At 44.6% G+C, this 18,980-nt stretch overlaps 1 protein-coding gene across 2 annotated transcripts; it reads right to left on the bottom strand.

The window, feature by feature from the left end:
* Positions 1-83: 83 nt before the first annotated feature.
* Positions 84-18,338, bottom strand: snx17 (sorting nexin 17). Of its 2 annotated transcripts, none has more exons than XM_077016922.1 (15): positions 17,539-18,338; positions 14,259-14,333; positions 13,161-13,278; positions 12,013-12,077; positions 10,948-11,058; positions 9,321-9,411; positions 6,869-6,956; positions 5,290-5,359; positions 4,851-4,943; positions 4,484-4,687; positions 3,283-3,411; positions 3,109-3,186; positions 2,642-2,719; positions 2,492-2,533; positions 84-2,366 (listed from the first exon to the last, which is right to left on the bottom strand). In XM_077016922.1, the coding sequence occupies exons 1-15, from the start codon at positions 17,596-17,598 to the stop codon at positions 2,247-2,249; spliced, it is 1,422 nt and encodes a 473-aa protein (XP_076873037.1). In that variant the 5' UTR covers positions 17,599-18,338; the 3' UTR covers positions 84-2,246. The 2 variants fall into 2 exon arrangements, with proteins under 2 accessions (XP_076873037.1, XP_076873039.1); XM_077016924.1 differs by having other exon boundaries at positions 2,642-2,716.
* Between the last annotated feature and the right edge of the window lie 642 nt (positions 18,339-18,980).

Here is an 18,980-nt window from a genome sequence, read left to right as displayed (position 1 = left end):
CATTCTGCCGTCATATCAAAATCTAGTCATCATTTCCCCCCAACACAGCAAAGTGTGCAGAAAAGGACACAATGCAGCAGAAATAGTTTGGCACCTGATTTTATTGAAATCTGGGTCTCCACCTCTTCCATTTCATTGCTCCTAAATATAAAAAAGGTGATGGAGATAAAAGCTTCAGCTGATGCTCTGGCATTAAGATGATACATCAGTAACCGTTTGCTTTCTACATACAGTGGTGACATCGACAATTACAGAACACAAACATTAAAACGATCAACCGCCCTTCACACCTGACCGGAGTAAGAACATGCTATTCTTTCAGTAACACACACACACACACCTGTGACCAGTGTGACCAGGTTTCTCCAACAACTAAGAGTCAATCAGTATTCTGTTCACTATATTTGGCAAGTAGGAATTACACTGGAGAATGTGCCGCTGGAACCAAGACCAGCCACAGACCGGCAGATGTGGGGATTCTGCTCACAACGACTACGTCACACCGAGAACTACGTCACAGGATGCAGTCAGAACACCAGCATGATGAAAACATTTTCCAAGCACCATTGTTCACACATTCCTCTGAGATGATTGCCACAATGTGTTTCATTAAATACAAAATGAATTTTAAAAAATAGGTGATGTTCTCAAAAAATAAAATGCATCATGAGTAAAAAGACAATCATTGATATTCAGATGTGGAATTTGTAAACACTTCTCTCTTTCTACTCTCAATTTTCTACAAATCTGTAAACAGTCATATATGTTAGTTTCTATTTTATTTTACACAGCTTAGATTATATTTGATCTACTGTATTTGATTATACTATAATGATAATACATTAGTAAAATGTTCAGAATACTTTTTTCTTAATTGCATGTACATTTATAAAAGTGACATTATCATGATTTTAAATGTTTCTTCTGTGCAAAATGCTTTAGTAAACTATGATTTTGGCATTTATGAGAAACCTTTCACAAAATATTGGCTGGAAAAAGGGGAATAAAGTCTAATGACCGATCTTCAACACCACCTCGCACGTCTGAATGTTTGCTAAGGTTCATCTCTCAATAAATATCAAGCCAGCCATCTGTCCTTGTTAATACTGTGCAACACTCATGGGTTCTGCATGCCCAAGGAGATCTTCCAAACACACCAACAGAACGGCACTAAATTCTGCAAGATTTCTCACCAGAGCTTCTGCTGGCCCGGACGCAGCAGTGAAACAATCGCACGTCAGTCGGAACTCAACGCTGGGTTTGGATCTAAACTGATGAGCTGATTCAGGAATGTAAGGTGACGTCTGTAAGGCAAAAACAGGAAGCCATAGGACTCTCTAGCAATAAATTTAACAAGCAGCTTGCCATTCAGAAACTATTAAGACTTGTGCACTGTATGTGATTATGAAACAGTTCTGGAAACCCCTGTTAGATGGTCAGTGCTGACATGAAGAATCAACAGAAAAGTGTTTGGATTTGTACACTGCACATATTGAAGGTTTTAACTGACTATTCCTTTCCCTAATTTGACCAAGAAATGCAAGACTTGTGTCTGAGGCCATGGCAATTTTAGACTTCAGCCATGACGACAAGGTTGACGCAAATTAAGCAGAAAATATTAGCATGTTTGTGTATGTTCAGGTCATTATACACATATCTACAAAACAAACAAACAAACAAACAAACAAAACCTTGCACTAAAATCATCAGCTTGACGCAAGATACGCGAGAGGGTTCGTGGAATGGCTGCTCATTGGCAATGAAGCAAAGAGAATGAGAGAGAACAGCTTTGAGTCATTACTACTCCGTAAAGGCCAGTGACAGCAGCAGCCTTGATCACAGCCAAGAACATGTCTCCTTCCTGGATGTGGAAACCGGCCTCCAGCATTTACGTTCCCCCTTGACTGCTCATGTGGTTCCACCATCTACAAACAGGTCAGATATTTAGAGCAGATTTCTTTTGTTTAAATCGCTTTTTTAAACTTGCTTAACATGGTTTGGATATTTCAAGTACTCTAGTTTGGTGAGATCCATGTAACATAATAACTTGTAACACCCTTGTTTGATGTGTGTGTGTGTGTGTGTGTGTGTGTGTGTGTGTGTGTGTGTTTGGACTGCTGGAGGAACGGTGAAGAGCTCAAGGCAGCAGAGCGCTCGGTTGGGTTGAAATCTCGCAGAATAGGACCAGAGGCCTATGCAGTCTGGGCTTGGCTCAGCTCTCCTGGTGGGTCAGGCCTACAGAGGCATCACAGGTCATCATCCCCGATGCCCTCGAAGGCATAGTTTCCATGGAAATCATTACCGCTGAGGTCATTAGCCGAGTTGGAAGCACTAATGCCTTTCAGGGAGACAGAAGTGAGCTTGGTCTAATGAAACACAAAGGAAATCAAGTCCATCAGCTCACAACTTTATGCTCGTCTGATATATGAAAACACTCAGTGGATTCACATCTGGTGTGTTACAGGACACAGAAACGCGGCCTGGTTCTCACCGAGAGCTTGGGTACTTGTTCACGACTTGCGTCGGGGGATTCCTGGAGACATTCGAGAAAGAAAATGTAACAACTTCTCATCTCTCATTTGCCAGTCAAAAAAAACAAAAAACAAACAGGCAGTAATTCAAATGGGCCCGGGCTCCTTACCAGTAACTGAGGGGACTTCACAGCTTGCTGACTGCTGCATCGGTGGATGGAGCCATTGAGACGCCTCTTCTGTATCTGCTGAACGTATGCGGTCTGGGTGTTAGAGTGGGAGAGTGTGCAGCACACGGGGCTCACAGGCCACTCGCTCAAGATGGAGCTTATTCACCAGCGACACGAGTGATAAAAGAGCAAAGCTAAAGCATAAACAGGCACAAGTGCTCAGAGCCAAGAGGATCTGCACAAACGAGGGAGCGCAGAGTCCCTCCTGTACACGCTGGAGCTGGAACTCCTCAAGAGTCCTGGAATCTCTGCTGTACACAAGCTTCAAGAGAGCTGCTGGAAGCAGTTGATATTAAGCCCCGCTCAAAAATGAAACAGAAACACACACACACACACACAAAAGACATTTGGCAGCAATGCAAGCATGCAGTTGCACAAGAGCAAATGGAAGCAATAGAGAAACTGACTTTCTTGATGCTTCCACCAGACTTCTTCACCATCAGCTCGTCCACCATGGACTGGAGGCAGATGCTCATCATGATCGCCTAAGAACAGCAACCAACGTGGGCTCAGCACCGCAGCGTCACTGGAGTTAAACGTCCAGGCATCGTTTGTCTTCGGTCAGCGAGGGCGGCGCTCACCTGGGGACTGGTGATGGTGACCCACTGCAGACGATCTTTGCTCATCAGATACTCGAAGGACAGCTCCAGTTTGACGTCACACTTGCTGGAGCTGCAGGTGTTGGCTGTGCCGTTAGCCACGGGGACTTGCTGCAGAGTGGGACACGCAGTCAGGATCAACTCTCTTCCCTCACACACCATTACAATCAGTCACAATTAGCATTGGACACCAATAGGTTCCCAATCACCAGCAGCCTTAAACGTTCCCAATTATTAGTGGTCAGAAACGTCACAATCCTCATTCTCTCCAGCAGTGTCCATGGTGATCTCATTTGGACCGCGTTTAAAAGTGAAAAGCTTTTATAAATGCTGCATTTCTCTTGGGCCTTGTAAGCTGCAAGTGTCATTACAGAGACCTCATAAGGCAAACTAGCACCTTTGTAGCCGGCCTTGCCCCACGGACGCCGTCATTTGGACATGGAATGAAATGCCTTGAATGGAACACCCGCGAACATTCTGGGATATGACTGAGTAGAAAACGGTTACAGCGTTTCACACCCCCTCCTGAAGTCCCCGAGGAAGCAGGAAGAGACCACGCTGTCGGTGTGGGAGGATCTGCTGGGGCACTTTGAAAATAAACTCTCTCTGTCTCTCTCAACAGTGAGCAACATGCTTGATAAAGCAGGAGGAACGCGGTCCCGTTCTATAGCACCAGGACAAAATGGTTTACAATGGATGAACCACAGTCTGAAGGACCCACGAGTGTCTGAAATGTGATTATGCCAGAGGGGTGACTTTGCCAGATGGGTGAGGTTATTCACATTGGCGAGTTAATGCGCTACAGCTACAGCGCGCTGGGGAGGCCGAGGCGCTCCGCTGAAAACAGCGCGGTAGTCGGCGCCTCTTAAAGCGGGTGCATGAATGCCGGGGGCAAGTAGGACGGGCAGTTGGCAGCGGGCTGGCTGCGGGGGGCATGTTGGCGCTCGCACTTCTCAGTGAGATTTTGCAGCCAGACGCCATTGGGCCGTGTCTAGTGTGGCAGACGCCTGCGTCATCACTGCATTTCTGTGGAACAAAATATTTACACTGGGGTTGCCTAAAGGCAGGCAGGCACACACACACACACACACACACACACACACACACACACACACACACACACACACACACACTCATTCCCCAGTCCTCCCACCCAGAGCAGCCACACAGTGCAGTCACGTACAGACGAGGTGACCCGCCAGCATCTCATGCGGGTGACTTTGAAGCTGCCCTCCTTCATCTGGTTATTGGGCAGCTTGACGTGGAAGTTCAGCTCGTTGTTGCCGGCGCTGACGACCACGTGGCACCCCTTCTCCGGGAAGTCCGTGACGCACGGGTCAAACTTGATGTAGCCAAAGTACTTCAGTGTCTGGGCCAGTCTGATGAACTGAAAAGAAAGACGTCCGAGACTGAGAGACAGACAGACGGTCTGGGATGCTGCTAGTTGCCATTTCTGAATGCAACACACTCCAGCTGCTGGGAAGTGGTGTGAGCTCCTGAATCCTGTGTACGCGCCAGATCAGAGTAGTATGCCTTCAAGACTTCATTACCTCTTTTTTTGAGCCCTTCTCCTGCAGGGATTTCAGCTGTCGGTGCTGGTCTTTGTTCACTAGAATCCAGCCCCGCTCAATGTCAGACACCGTCTGATGGAAGAAGAAAAGCTTCAGTTCACAGTCGATCCAAACACTACAGCAAAGCGCACACATACACTTTGTTTCCCTCTGCCAGAATGCAGATATGAAGTTTGTTCGTGTCACTACTGTACTTATAAAATCATCAGACCGATGCTTTAAAACACCTCAGCATTTTATTTCCGTGGCCATTTATTTGACAGAATCACCCAAGTCAGCATAACGTGTTCTGAGGCTGCGAGACGCACATCCAACGAAAGACGTCATGACGGAACTATTTTAGGGATGCTTACAGATCATTTGCAAGACTGCGACATCACTGGGAGGTAATGAGTAAAGCGAGAGGAAGGGCGTCTACCTGAGCGTATAACAAGTTTAGTCCCACTCTGTTCTCCATGACGTCACTGTCATATGCAGAGTCCCAGTAGCTAAAACAGTGGAGGAAAACAAACCACACTTACCACACGTTTTGCAAGAGACACTTGAATTTCAGTTTAAAACAATGTGCACCATTGTACCCAATATCGTCACACCTTTCAGTTTATTTACCTCCATATAGCTAACCGTTAACACTGCTCACACCGGACATGCGACATTCAATATAATCAGACTCCCAGACGTTTCTCTCACAAGTTAGAAAAACAAAAAAGTCCAAAACCACCTCCCCTTTTACTGTTTTGCACTCACCACAACAATAGAGGAAAACAATGTAATAAATTTAAAAAATGAGGTGCAGCCATTTTCTTTGCCAACATCAACGCCCTCTGCTAAATTCGATATAAACACTTCGGCCCGTCTCTCTTAAAATATCTGATCTCTCATTACTGTTGGTGTCCTGCTACTCACCGATAAACACCGCTGTACTTCTCCACATCAAGTTAGTTTAAAATTTTGGAGATATTTCACATGGCCCTACCTACAGGCAAACTACACTTACTGTATGTACAAGCATTTCAAATTAGGGATGTGCAGTCATAAGATTATGAGAAAATGAGCTGCCATGCAGACATGCCATTTGGTGTGTGCCTTCAGTATTACTCAAAGCAGAAATCAGAGTCCATGCTGGCACTGATGATGTTTTGTCTCTTTATAAAAGTGTGTCTAGATGTATTTTTGTCCTGTGCTACTAGGTAACTGGGTCCAGAGCTGTGTGATCTGGATCAGATTCCTGACGAGGAGTTTTTTTCCCCCCTCCTGCTGGTTGAATGTCTTGGAAATGCCACTGAAAAGTAGGTCAGCAGGACCGGGACACTCGGACAGGGAGACGTGGTCAGATGGGGGGGGGGACACGACATACCACATGTCCACTATCACTAAGTGGCGCCAGCCCTTTAAGAGCTCCATGGGGGGGTTGAAAACGAACGGTGGAAGGAGAGTTTTGGGAAACCGTGCAAGTACGACAGCGTACTTGCCAAAGGGAAACATAATACCATTAGGCCAATATGAATATTCATCAGCTATGCATGCATGGCCTCCGGGGAACAGGGAAGAAGTTTAGCAGACCTTGAACTGCATTTTAAGTTGAGTTTTTCTGTGCTGATGCTGGTTTAAAGTTTCAGAAGGAATGCCTAAGTCCTGCAGCCTTGAACTCGCAGTCCACCCACCCCCTTTGGAGAGTCAAATGAGGAGACTCAGAAGATCCCTCTCAAAAGCTACTAAGAGCTTTTAAAATCAGGTCCGACTAATGGAGCCAGAAAGTCGCCTCAAACAGCAGGTTTAGGTCATAAAGGTGCAGGTTAACGCCTCAGAGGTCAGGGAGGACGTGGCCACGCTTCTGAAGGAACGTCCTGCTCTTTCAGTTCCTTCTAAAATAACTTTGAAAAGGAAAAACTAAAAACATACACGAGCTGCATTGCAAAGCCCAGGTTACGGTCACCTCTAATACATGCGAGGTGTGATCAGACCAACAGTGGTGACTCAGCAGTGTCGCGACATACCTTTTACGTAGGACAATGTGGTAGTCCGGGTTGTGCAGGCTGGTGACGGACACGTAGGGCAACTCGAATTCCTGGAGCTTCCTCACAACTGGGGGGGGGTGCCATGGAGACAAGACACAGAGAGAGGAGTGAGCATGTTCAAGGACACTGGAGTGGCAACAGCGAATGACGGAACGCAGACGACGCATCTGAACAGAGCCCAGGAGGGAGCGCTAATGTGGCCATACTGAAGATAACGTGTGTGTGTGTGTGTGTTGGGGGGAGGGGGGGTTCACAGCTGTTTACACTCATTTTTCTGTTCCCTAGAGATGAGGCGACAGAAGGCGAGAAAAAATAAAAAAATAAAAAAATAACAGTGGCTTCAAGGAACTTTAAAGCCTGAAGACTTGAATTTGCTAAAGGGTACACAGCAGAGTCCATGACACGTTCTCTCCTCATGCCAAGTAGACTGAAGCGGAATATGATAAGAACTAGAGAATTATCAACAGCATACAGCAGGAACCAAGAGACGTAATTTGTGTTTCCTGCACCAACTCAGAGTCTCTCGTTTGTTTACAGGCGGAGTGTTGAACCCCCCCAACCCCACAAACCCCCCCACCCCCCCCTCCGTCTGCCAAAGACCTGCTTGTGTTTGGAGCCCCTCGCATTCTGCCTCCTCAGTTTCCTTCGATTCACATGCCACAGGGCCCAGTGGGGCGGAGGGCACGGCGCCATCACCTCAGCCTTGGTCAGAGCTCCTGGCAAACATGTTCTTGTTTTTTAATCAGATCTGACAAAATCTTGACGCTGCTTCCAAGGGTTTGGCAAGTGGCTCAGTGGGCAAGGAAGTGCGAGAGAAAGAGCTTGAGGAAATGCAGGATACACTCCCTGAGGAAGAGGACGGTGTGCTGGCCATCATCCTAACGCTATTAATGAAACCCTGAAGACCCTGTTATAATGGAGGGATAATTTTGCCTGCCACACAGAGAGAAAGAGAGTCAGAAAGACAGACAGAGAGAGAGAGACGCACACACTTGCAGAGAATCAGATCAGAGACACTGCCAATCCGAGATTGCATTCATGCAAGCATCAAGCCATCTAAAGAGCACTGCTGCCACATGCTGAACCAGCTCCTGCCACATGCTGAACCAGCTCCTGCCACATGCTGAACCAGCTCCTGCCACATGCTGAACCAGCTCCTGCCACATCCTGAACCAGCTCCTGCCACATCCTGAACCAGCTCCTGCCACATCCTGAACCAGCTCCTGCCACATCCTGAACCAGCTCCTGCCACATCCTGAACCAGCTCCTTGAGAACCAAACATACCTTTTCAGTGCTAGCTGAACAAAAGTGAAAACATTCATTAATTCTACAAACAACGCAAAATGTTAAACATATTAACTGAATCATTCCAACACTAGAAGATGAAGGGTTACTCAAACATCTATACAGCTCCTCTAGTCTGTGTATAGAACAGGTTCCCATGTGTAATAGCATCTGTGTGTAACATTATATGTACGATTATTAATGACAGGTAAAAGTTTATTAAATGCCACAATAGCAATAGCTAAAAATAGCTTTAGTCTTCTCAATTTCCAGATCTCAAAAGGTGACTTTAGTTCAAATCTTAGAGAATCATATAAACTCATATAAATTTCATATAAAATCATATAAATTTAACTGCGGTTAGCTCTTTCATCAGCACTAACTTTAACCAAGAGCGTTTTGTAGCTGTTCTGGAGTTACCAGAGCTATTCTGGTAGATTCTGGTAAATCTGTTCCAGTTTACATACAACAGCCGACTTGAATAGGCTGCTTCAGACTTGGCCTGTTCGGAAACAACGCGTCTTCTGTTGCAGCGACTATGTTGTTGATCTACGCTTGCCGAGTTCCCATCAGGCCGCACGCTCCAGTCTCATTAGCATTTTAGATCAGCCACACCCACTGACATTCAGCTGTAGTATCTCTTCATTCACACAGACTAGATTTCATTTGTCTCTCAATGACTGCATGCCAACAAGACACTTGGACGAGAAAGCCAGCCTTTGTCATGCCCATTTACTGTTCAGTGCTCCAGTGAACACCATTGGGCAGTGGAGATGATTGTAGTTTGCTGCAACACCATATGCAGAGGGGTTGGGGGGGGGGTATCTTTGCCACTTGTCTGAGGAATCTATCGCATTTGTATGCACTTCTCTTTGAAGATCAACTTCTAGACTGAACAGTAATGGTACAGAAGTTCTTCCATTTGCCTGACTGTACACCATACTGTATGTTGGAATTTATTGCAACAGAATACTGTTTTGAAGACGAAATAACCAAAATACGTCACACATCTGTAATATATATGGCACGACAACCTCACATTCACAGAGATAAGATCACATTCACAAAAACACTGACAACACATCCTGCTGGTACAGGTGCAGCGTCAAAGACTCGCCGTCATAGCGGAAGACGTGTTGTACTCACACGTGCAGCCTCCCTCCTCCCACTCCTGCACCAGGAAGAGGCTGAAATAACCCACCAATTCATCCGGCAGGTCTAGTTTAGTTGCAACGGCCTGTTGAGAAAAGAAATAAATAAAAACACATACAGAGAATGAACAAGAACTTGTTTAACCCCAACATGAAGCATTAGGAGTTCACTTGGAAATGGAAAGTCATGAGAGTCTTGGAAGAGTTGCTGGCCATTGCGATCGTGTGTTCACTGGACTGATTAAGTTTGGAAAGAAAGTAATTAGTTTTCCAATCAAGAATCGTTGTCCAAGTCAACTCCCCCCCCCGCCCCCAAAAAAAGGGGGGGATTCTTGTTTGATTCAATCAGTAACATGTTACTGCAACAGGCCTCCTGGCTGTGTGTCATGGGGATCTAAAAGCAGAGTTTGGCCACGAGGCCTTTCTCCTCGGGGAGGGCCATGGAGAACATGACGTGGGCCTGTAGGGTGAGGCACTCTAATGGAGGGCCGAGAGGGACAGAAGTAGCAGTGACTCAATACTCCCAGCCAACGTGGCCCGTGGCAGAGACGTGGGGGGGACGGGACTGCAGAATATTCCCTGCAGGTCTGCAGTGCATCACAAACACTCTGCATGAAGTCAAACGCTCCTCAACTGGACAGACAAAGTCACCTTTTCCATTTACTGATGTCTGTGAGTGTTGGCAAGCGCCACCTGGCTAAATCAAAGGCCAGATTAACTGGACACAGGCCAACTGCATGACTCCCATACGCACAGCGCCCGACAGTTGGGCATCAGATGAACTGTAAATGCCCTAAATTACACAATTCAATAAACATCAGCTGAATGTAGCAAACCCTAAAGCAGCAGGAATCCAAATTCCGCTGCGCAAAAACAACCCTTTGTTGCAGACGCTGGGCATCTTGTCCAAGTGTTCTGTGGCAACAAAGAACCTTTGATGTCCTCTTAAATAAAACCCATCAAACACAAACAACGTTTCTGAAGCAACGTGGGTGACATTCCTTGTGTACAGAACATAATGTCTGTAAGTGAAAGTAAATTCCACCTCCACGCGCAGCAAACCACAGGCCACACTCCTAAACTCCTAATACGTGTTTTGTGCCTGCAGTGTTTTCCACAAGGCTGGACAAACAAGGCAAAGGAAGTGTTGCAGAGAACGCAGACAGGTATGATGCATTTTCCCCCCAGAGAGCAGACATCTGGGCTCTGGACTCTCGACTCCAGTTCACCCTGGAGGCGAACAACATGAAGTGCCCGGAAATTAATCCCTCTTGCCTTGATTTAGGGTTTGGCAGGAATCTCTTGTTTGCTACCCGATGACTATTTTGCAGCATGCCAACTGATGGGAGGAATTTACCGCTATGGGAAGCTTACACACTATTTTTGCTCCAAGCAATTGTGGGCAGGAATAGAGCATGATGAAGCCAACATACTCTATCCAGGCATGCAACATTCATAAATAAAAGCAATGGCTTCTGGACTACCTGGATACTTCATGGTAAAAACCAACTGGTCAAAGTTGCTCAGTGTCTTTCTTTGATTATCAGTTAAAATGGCACACCACCATTATCCAGACTGGAGGATATAGTGTATATGTGATGGCTTGGCCACTCCTCCCACACCTCGAGCACGTCCTCGGTCTGGTCTGACGTCAGGATGTTCACCGTGACCTTCTGGCCGTTGGAGAGGTGGATCTCCAGCTGGACCTTTTCGGTGGGGATTTGTTGAGTCTCCTGTGATGAAAACAAAGACCAGAAACACACAGCCATTCTGAAAATGTCCTGTAGTACCAATAGGATCACGGGCCACGCCCCACTTGTTTTCTTGCAGATTTGTACTTTAAGGAATGCACTGATACCAACACAAAGATAAGTGTTCCAAACAGATACGGTGTTTGTCAATTGCTAGAAATGTAAACGCTAAATGTAACAAACACGCTGAGACTTTTCCCCAAACTGCTAATCAAACATAAGAATATTTGCAAGGATCAAATGGCCAAAACAAAGCAAGTCCAAAGACTGAATTCTGATGTAATCAGCTGGTTCCTCCCAAGACTCCAAAGTCAACATCTCTCAAATGAAGAGAAAACAGCAGAGTGCAGGGAGCGCTACAGTCAGCAGAGAGGGACCCGCATCAGATAACCATCAGCACAACAAATGCTGTGGCTCATGGGGAGAACCACAGAGCCACTAGGGAGGACATTGTGACCATGCCATCCACACTGCATCACTGCGTTGGGTTCTCACCATTCTTCATCACTGGGCTAATGTATCATCTCTTCCCCGCTACCCTGTTTCTCTCTCTCACTGTAGGAGTGTAGGGGACAGCAGAATGACAGGAATACAAAACAAATCCCCACTAATCGAATTCTGCTGCGGCTCCGTCTGTGACCGGTGACCACAGAGAAGTGACTGGATCTGACTGCGTGATGAGAGCCTTGCTATCAGGTGGTGGTAGATTCGTTGGTCAGATGATCTCAACAAACCCCATAATGGCACATTTACTGGATCCGAGAGAACCTAGAGCAATCTCACATGGACACCAGGGTGTGGCAGAAACTGAGCGGACATGATATATTTTGGGAGGAAGTGAAACTGCATCATAGGCAACACTCAAAATGACCCCAGAGAAACTTTCATTTATGGAAGTTGCACACATTAGAGCTGACAGCACACAGCAGATCTCACCTGTTGAGCTTTTCTCAAAAAGCTGTTGAACATTTCACTGGCCCCTATCAAGGGATCTTGACGCACTTCAAGGAGAAACAGAAAAAAGTGTCAGGTTTTGGCAGAAAGACAGCAACATTTCAAACTACAGCACAATTTCATTAACAAGTTTAACCCAGAGCAAAACATGTGAAGTAATTAGCAGAATGAAAATGTTCTTTCATCTCATAAATAAAAGACTAAGTAGGTCACGTCTGCTGTGTTTGCCTGTGATTTATTACCTGAATTGAACACGTTTTAAATGAATCAATACCCCACAAACTTCAAATTACGCAAGCTGACTGGTATCCTATTATGACTTCAAGCTTGCTTTTTCTAATTCATGTCTCCCTCAATTAATCCCTCGGTCTTTCGCAATAAATAAAGCTTCTTTTTGGAGCTTAAACGAAAAGCACTGGAACACAAGAGCTGAATGTCTTGAATGTTTATTGACGTTCTCGTTCCAGCACGTTGACTATCAGCAGACCCCATAAGCCCCCACTGCATTTGAGTAAACAAACAGATTTATTCATTCAGAGCAGCTTGTGGTGTTGTTTTTGGGTTTTTTTTTTAGATGGTTGATTTTCCATAACCGTTAAAGCCATGATGCAACTGTGAGATTTCACCACCAGCACGCAGCTCAACAAGGCTCAGCTTGTGTGCCGGAATGTGCCAGGATTGGATTTGAACAAGAAGCTCATGGTGCCGCCATTTCCACCGATTCTTCTTTGTGTGCAACCGACAGACAGTTGACACAAACCTGCTCCATATTACATCAACCCGTTACATCAAGTGTTAAATCGCTTGGCTTGAAATCTGAGACGTATGGCTGTGTGAATTTAAACGAAAAGAAGCTATTCAAAAACAGAAGTCGTCGTCAGAGGGGCTCAGGCTTGTTGACTCATGTGTGGCGGTGAAGACAACAACCGCCGTCCAGTCTGGAGGTGAGCGGTTAGCTCTCGTGTCGGGAAGCTCTGCAGTGCCCAGCTCTGACCTGCTCCTCCTCCAGGAGAACTTTAGGTCACGAGGACAGCTGCCTTCGGTCAAAGTGAACTTTGGAACGTCCAGGAGAGAAGCAGTCTGGCTCCGTCCGAGGAGGCGCGGGGCCCCACGAGGGAAGTCAAACTCACAGGCCTGCATGTACTTCTCCAGCTGCTCGCGCCGGTGCTCCACCTCCACTGGGGTCAGCGTGAAGATTTTCTTTGGGGGGAAGGCAGGAACAACGTTGTTCCCGTACTCCTTCTTAATCTGTCCAAAATCAAGGTTAAAATAAATAAAAAGTCTGAGTATGCTCGAGGCTCGTACAAATATTCACATACACCGTCTCATTCATCTCCAGCAGTGCCAAAACATTACAACCCAAAAATTGTTGCTTGCTTCCAGTTCTGAAAAGAACTACATTGAGTCTCACTGCTTTGCCCTGTTCCAGCATAAAGTATTGCCTTAGCGGGAAATATCCCCCTAGTGAAGCCAAATGTTTCATGGTACAGAGAACTACACAGCAATGCCTCCCACTGCTTCATCAGGACTTTATACCAAGATAACACAAGGTACGTGTATTTCATCAACAAGGTTGCAAGTTATACATCACCACTAATAACGCTTCACAATATGTTCCAAACAGAAATAACATACATTTATGTATTACCTATTTAAAAAGAGAGAAAGAAAGAAATAATGGAAGAAAAGAAACAGAGAAAGAGAGAATTAAAGAAAAAGCAATAAAGAATGTTAGTTTACTATTTGGCTTAAAAAACACGCACACAAAACAAACCCCACAAAAAAAGCAGCTGGTATTCACAGCACCTCTTTACAAAGGGAAATGTTAGCTCTTCTAATTAGGTGGAGATAAATGGATTTATCAGACTGTGATGGCTGTGGTTTGGCATCCATTCACCATGGCAACACCCGTAGCCTGGGTGCCTGATCTGACTGGGCCTCCTGTACCCTGTTACCTAGCAACAGCAGCTGCCAAACCAGAAAATGTGGCTTTGCTAGGAGAATCACTAAAGTTTTCTCCATTCATCAAAAAAGAGTCACAGTAGATCCTTTTTAATCGAAATAATCTTAATAGGGAGTCATCTTGAATGGCATTGGTTCTTTTAACTCACTGCTGATCAGACACAAGACATGGGAGTTGCTCAAGTCATAAATGCATCCCCCAAACTGCATTAATAATGTGCTCTGTTCACAGACTCATTCATCAAGGTCTTTAAAATGGCCGTTACCTGTTCATGTAGGCCGAGCAGCTGACTGTAGCGCACACGACAGTGCAGGACCCCGTTCACATGGATGTTGTAGGCCTATAGACAGGAAGATGAAGTCAGACACTGGAGGCATTTGCAGAATATCAACAAAGTGCCCTGCGGAGAGGCGCGTTTCTAACACAACAACAGCCAGTTCCCGTCACCGCAGCAACGGCTACAGCAGAGCGCTGAAGAGGACAGGTACTAAACCACATCACTGAGCCCCAAGAGTCCCTAGGTCTGCGCTTTCTTGCCACTAGCCATTTAACAGCAAGTGCACTATTAAGAGCAGCACTCACACTTTTATAATTCACTAATCCATCATGGTGAAAGGAGGGGGGCACAGCAGGTCAAAGGGTATTGTGACCACGGCTACAGCATCACGGCTCTGAGCCTGTTCCAGCGTTACATGCCGGTGATCTACAGGGGAACAGTCTGCAAAGCTTCCTTTTGTATCAAATAAGGGGAGCATAACATCAATATGCTCGGAAATGAATTTATATTCACAACGTGAAGCCTGTTGTCATGACAATGTAAAGGATGTTTCAATAGGTCACAAACAACAACAAAAACAATCTGTGCTGAAACTCTGAATGTCTCCAAACCCAGAAATGCACAATCCAAGGTTACAAGGCAGCGACCATTCAAGCACACATCGAGGAAGCCGCAAACAAAGCCAGTAAGCGGAGCACAAAGAGAACATCCCTGGACATCATCTCCATCGCTGGAGAACAAGGCCATGACCTCCTCACTGGCCCCACCTCCACGTCCTCAGTGAGCCTGGGCACAGCAACAGACCCCTCGCACTGCACGCACACCAACATGTTCAGATCTCTCCTGGATACTCCAAGTGTTCGGTTCTATGGCCTATATAGCTCACCATGTTATTAGAATATTACATCTTTATCCAAAATTCTTCCATTATTTTCTTTTCACACTTGACCCATAGATGGCTCTGTAAAAAAAACACTAGTGGATTTATTTCGTCTTGCCAAAAAAAACATGATCATGTTTGCACAACAGGCAAAAATAATAAAACTTGTTCAAAATGCAAGTTGAACAGAGTTCTATTTGTACATAGGCCTAGTTGGATAAAGATGATGCACTGTGTTCTAAAAGAGGCTCGTGCTTTTCTCCAGTTTCCTGTGTGACTACTCAGTGGGTCCTTTACTTACCCAAAACGCTAATTTTTCCATTGGAAACAACTGCTTTGTGAGCTTAAATGTGAGTAAAACACATTTCTGAATTTATAAAATACATGAACACTGTAACTTGGTAGTGAAACATTTGCAACTGAATAAGACAAAACATATTTCATTACAATAAATGTTATACAATATGCAAAATGTTACTAGCAAAACTGTTCCTTCCAAGTACTTCCTACTCCTGTGTGCCCTACATAACTCATGTTCCTAAAAACAGCCTATGAAACAACACTTGATTTGTTCCTTGATACTAATTATCTTGGATGAAAACATGAAATTCTTCATAAAGGTTTATATTATTTGTAAATGGAAAACTGCTACACATCAAACTTCAAATAACATCTATAAATTCACCATGCCTCAACTTGCTCCTGGGGGGGAAAAAAAAGTCTTGATCAGCCCTTCTTAAGATCTACAGTATTCCAGCCATTCAAAAGGAAGGAAATGTGTGCCCTGGAGTATCCAGGAAGTGCAAGCCATCATAAAGAAAGGGTTTTTCTCACACAGGAAGCCTGCTGTTTAGAATGCAAACTTTCTGTTTTTTGTGGTGACTCCACTGCAACGTAATGCACATTTTGCGAGTTTTGTGGTTCCAAGTCACACCAGAGAGTCACTCCGAGGCCAGAGTAAGCCAACTTTACACTACTGCCCAGCCCTGGAAAAGTACACAAACACACTGCTCCAGTGAGAGCAGTCACCACCACCACAACACAAATATTTCAAAAGGAAATGTTTTGCAGAGGAGAGAAATAACACCAGTCATGCCTAAATACTGAGAGAGAGAGAGAGAGAGAGAGAGAGAGAGAGAGAGAGAGAGAGAGAAACAGTTAGACAAGAAAGAAATTAGCAATGTTACTTTAACAGTTCAATACTTGGGTTTGCCACTGCTGCCTCTCAGCTACACATTCCACAGATACTGCACTGGAATGAAAAAAGAACACAGTGGAAGAAAGGCACCGGTGGCCTACAGAGAGCATCCAGACATCTGGTTTCAGACTTCTTTCCCTTTCCCATGTGGCCTTGGAAGACCCGTCTATTCTAGTCTGACTTACAATTACCTTACAGTGAAAGAGATTACTGCTGTGGGCTGCAAGACAAAACCCAAGCACTTAGCAGAGTCATCTAGTGAGCAAAGGGGCCACTAACAGATTTTATAGTGTTTAGGGCTTTAGTGTCCAGAGTGTAGTGAACTATTTAAAGAACACCAATAACTGCTATTTATTGTGCTCTTGAGCCTCTGAATGATGGTAGTAGCCTAATTTAGATACCCTGACAGATAGCCAAGAACCTCCACCATCCAAGACTGCAGTACAGACATAACAATCACAAGGAGGTATTCAGGCTACCAGCCTTACAAAGATTCGGCCATAAAGCAGCAAGCACTACTGTATAAAGCACAGCCTTGTGCCTACACACCAGAACATGTTTTAGAGTCCAATAGAATAGACTTTGAACGTTAAGCAACTGACTGACCACAATAGCAGCTAGTTAATTCCAAATGCAAAGAAAACATGTTACTTTAGTTCAGGAAGGTTGAACAGAATCTACATCGCTTCTTGATCAACGTCTTGAACACTGTTGAAGGAAGCGGACACTACATTTGGTTTAAAATGCTGAGGTTATTGGTTTCAAGATCCACTCCAACACTGGCACAGCACGAGCAAGTGCCTCTCACTCTGCTGATGACTGCCTGATGAAACAGGTCGGTAATAAGAAGTTACCAGTCCTGTCAGAAACAGAACTCATGTTGGTTCTGCCTCAGATTCACACGTTAGAAGCGACCAAACGGGTCATTGGTTGAACAGTTTCTAAACGTACCACACTAAACGGCTTCGATCATTCCAACCTCATTTCCCAACTGGACAATTGTAGCCTGTATATTTATATACATAATAGATAATAATTGTGCCAAAATGGCCTAGTATAAACCATTCACTCCAGATGTTAGTCTGTGTTTCAGGTACAGTGTAGATGAAGATACGCAGTTACGTGTTGTAGTCTATCACAAACATTCACTCACGAAGTTAGCGGGAGACATTTCGCCTTTCGACACTCACCACGTACGGAGATCCATTTTCACCGGACCGAACCTCCGTTTCAGGAATAGAAAAATGCATTTTCTTCTCAGTACCAACTGGCCGAGACACAGATATGAGCGACCTGGTCCCTAACCGACTAAACCCACACCGCAAATCCTGCGTTTTCACCGAGGTACCGAACCAGGTAGCGAACCCGCAGACTGACCGTCCCGAGTCTCCCTCGGCCCTGTTTCTGCAGTTGGGCTGAACTTACTAATCCAAACAAGACCGATTGTAATAGGATAAGTCCTTCCGTTCGGCTTGAAGATAAACCTGAAAACTTATTTCACGTCAAGCTCTAAACTTCTGCCACAAACGTATGCGAAGCAGCAGCCATGTTGCAATTTGAGGTAATAACACCTTCATTGTTGCCAATTTATCAGCCCGTGTTTATCCATTTATTCAACTTAAGCTTCAATTCGCGCGACTTTGGAGATTAAAACTGGAAAATGTTCCGATACAGACCCTAACCAAATAAACTTTTGGCTAAATTGGTCCGCACTGAAATGTGCAGTCTGCAACCCCCGTCTCAGCCTACATTGGTACATACGACTACAGAAGCGGAACAAATCAAGTAAGTGTTTACGCTGGCCTACCGAAATATAAGTCTACATATGCGGTCTCATTAATGAACCAAGCACGAAACAGAAAGCCTTTCGCTTGCTAATATTTCATCCAGGATCGCCAATATCAAAGGTCGCTATAATGTGTCCAGTCTGTGTCCACTGGTTCTGGAAGCATTGCAACAGTCCCTCGGTTCATACCATTACTGGAAGGGGGGAGGGCATGGATGGGGAATTGCGTCAAAACGTTCATTGTACATATTTAGACAGATTATGACGCGTTATGTGGAAGATCATTGATTAACCCACTCTTTTAAAAATAATGTAACATGTTTATTTAAATCTCTACAATATCGTTTTAGTTCTTAACATTTTCTTCTAACCATTTGCTTAAATGGTATTTTCTTAGTCTGTACGGTAAATTAACATGCGTTTCGTTAAGACGCAAGTTAAAACTTGGGTGAAGTGATTATAAAATGTCATAATTAAATATGCGATTTTTTGCATTGTTGCTAAGTTTATTGATATAAATACACAAAATCTAAAATGCTTTAGATTGAAAAATAGTATAATTTACTAATATATTTCAGAATAATTTTATCACAAAAGACTATAAATGTTATTCTAACCCTTACATCGTGCTCACTTTTAAGAGAACACGCACCAAGAATCTAAGCGTTAAATTAGAAAATCTAGTTTAACACATGGATAAATAATTAACCTATGGGAGCCCTTTTAATTTTGCAGGCTTTTGTAGTGTGTAGGTTTATCATTTTAGCAGGTGTAAATTCTATTTTCGGTTACTTTAAAGCTCTAGTAGGTCTTAAAATTGAATAAGAAATGCAACAGTGTGACGCC

The sequence above is a fragment of the Brachyhypopomus gauderio genome, chromosome 9 (genome assembly GCF_052324685.1).
Source record: "Brachyhypopomus gauderio isolate BG-103 chromosome 9, BGAUD_0.2, whole genome shotgun sequence".
NCBI lineage: Eukaryota > Metazoa > Chordata > Actinopteri > Gymnotiformes > Hypopomidae > Brachyhypopomus > Brachyhypopomus gauderio.
Note: the sequence above shows the minus strand (reverse complement) of the source record. Positions and strands in the feature narration are given on the sequence as shown.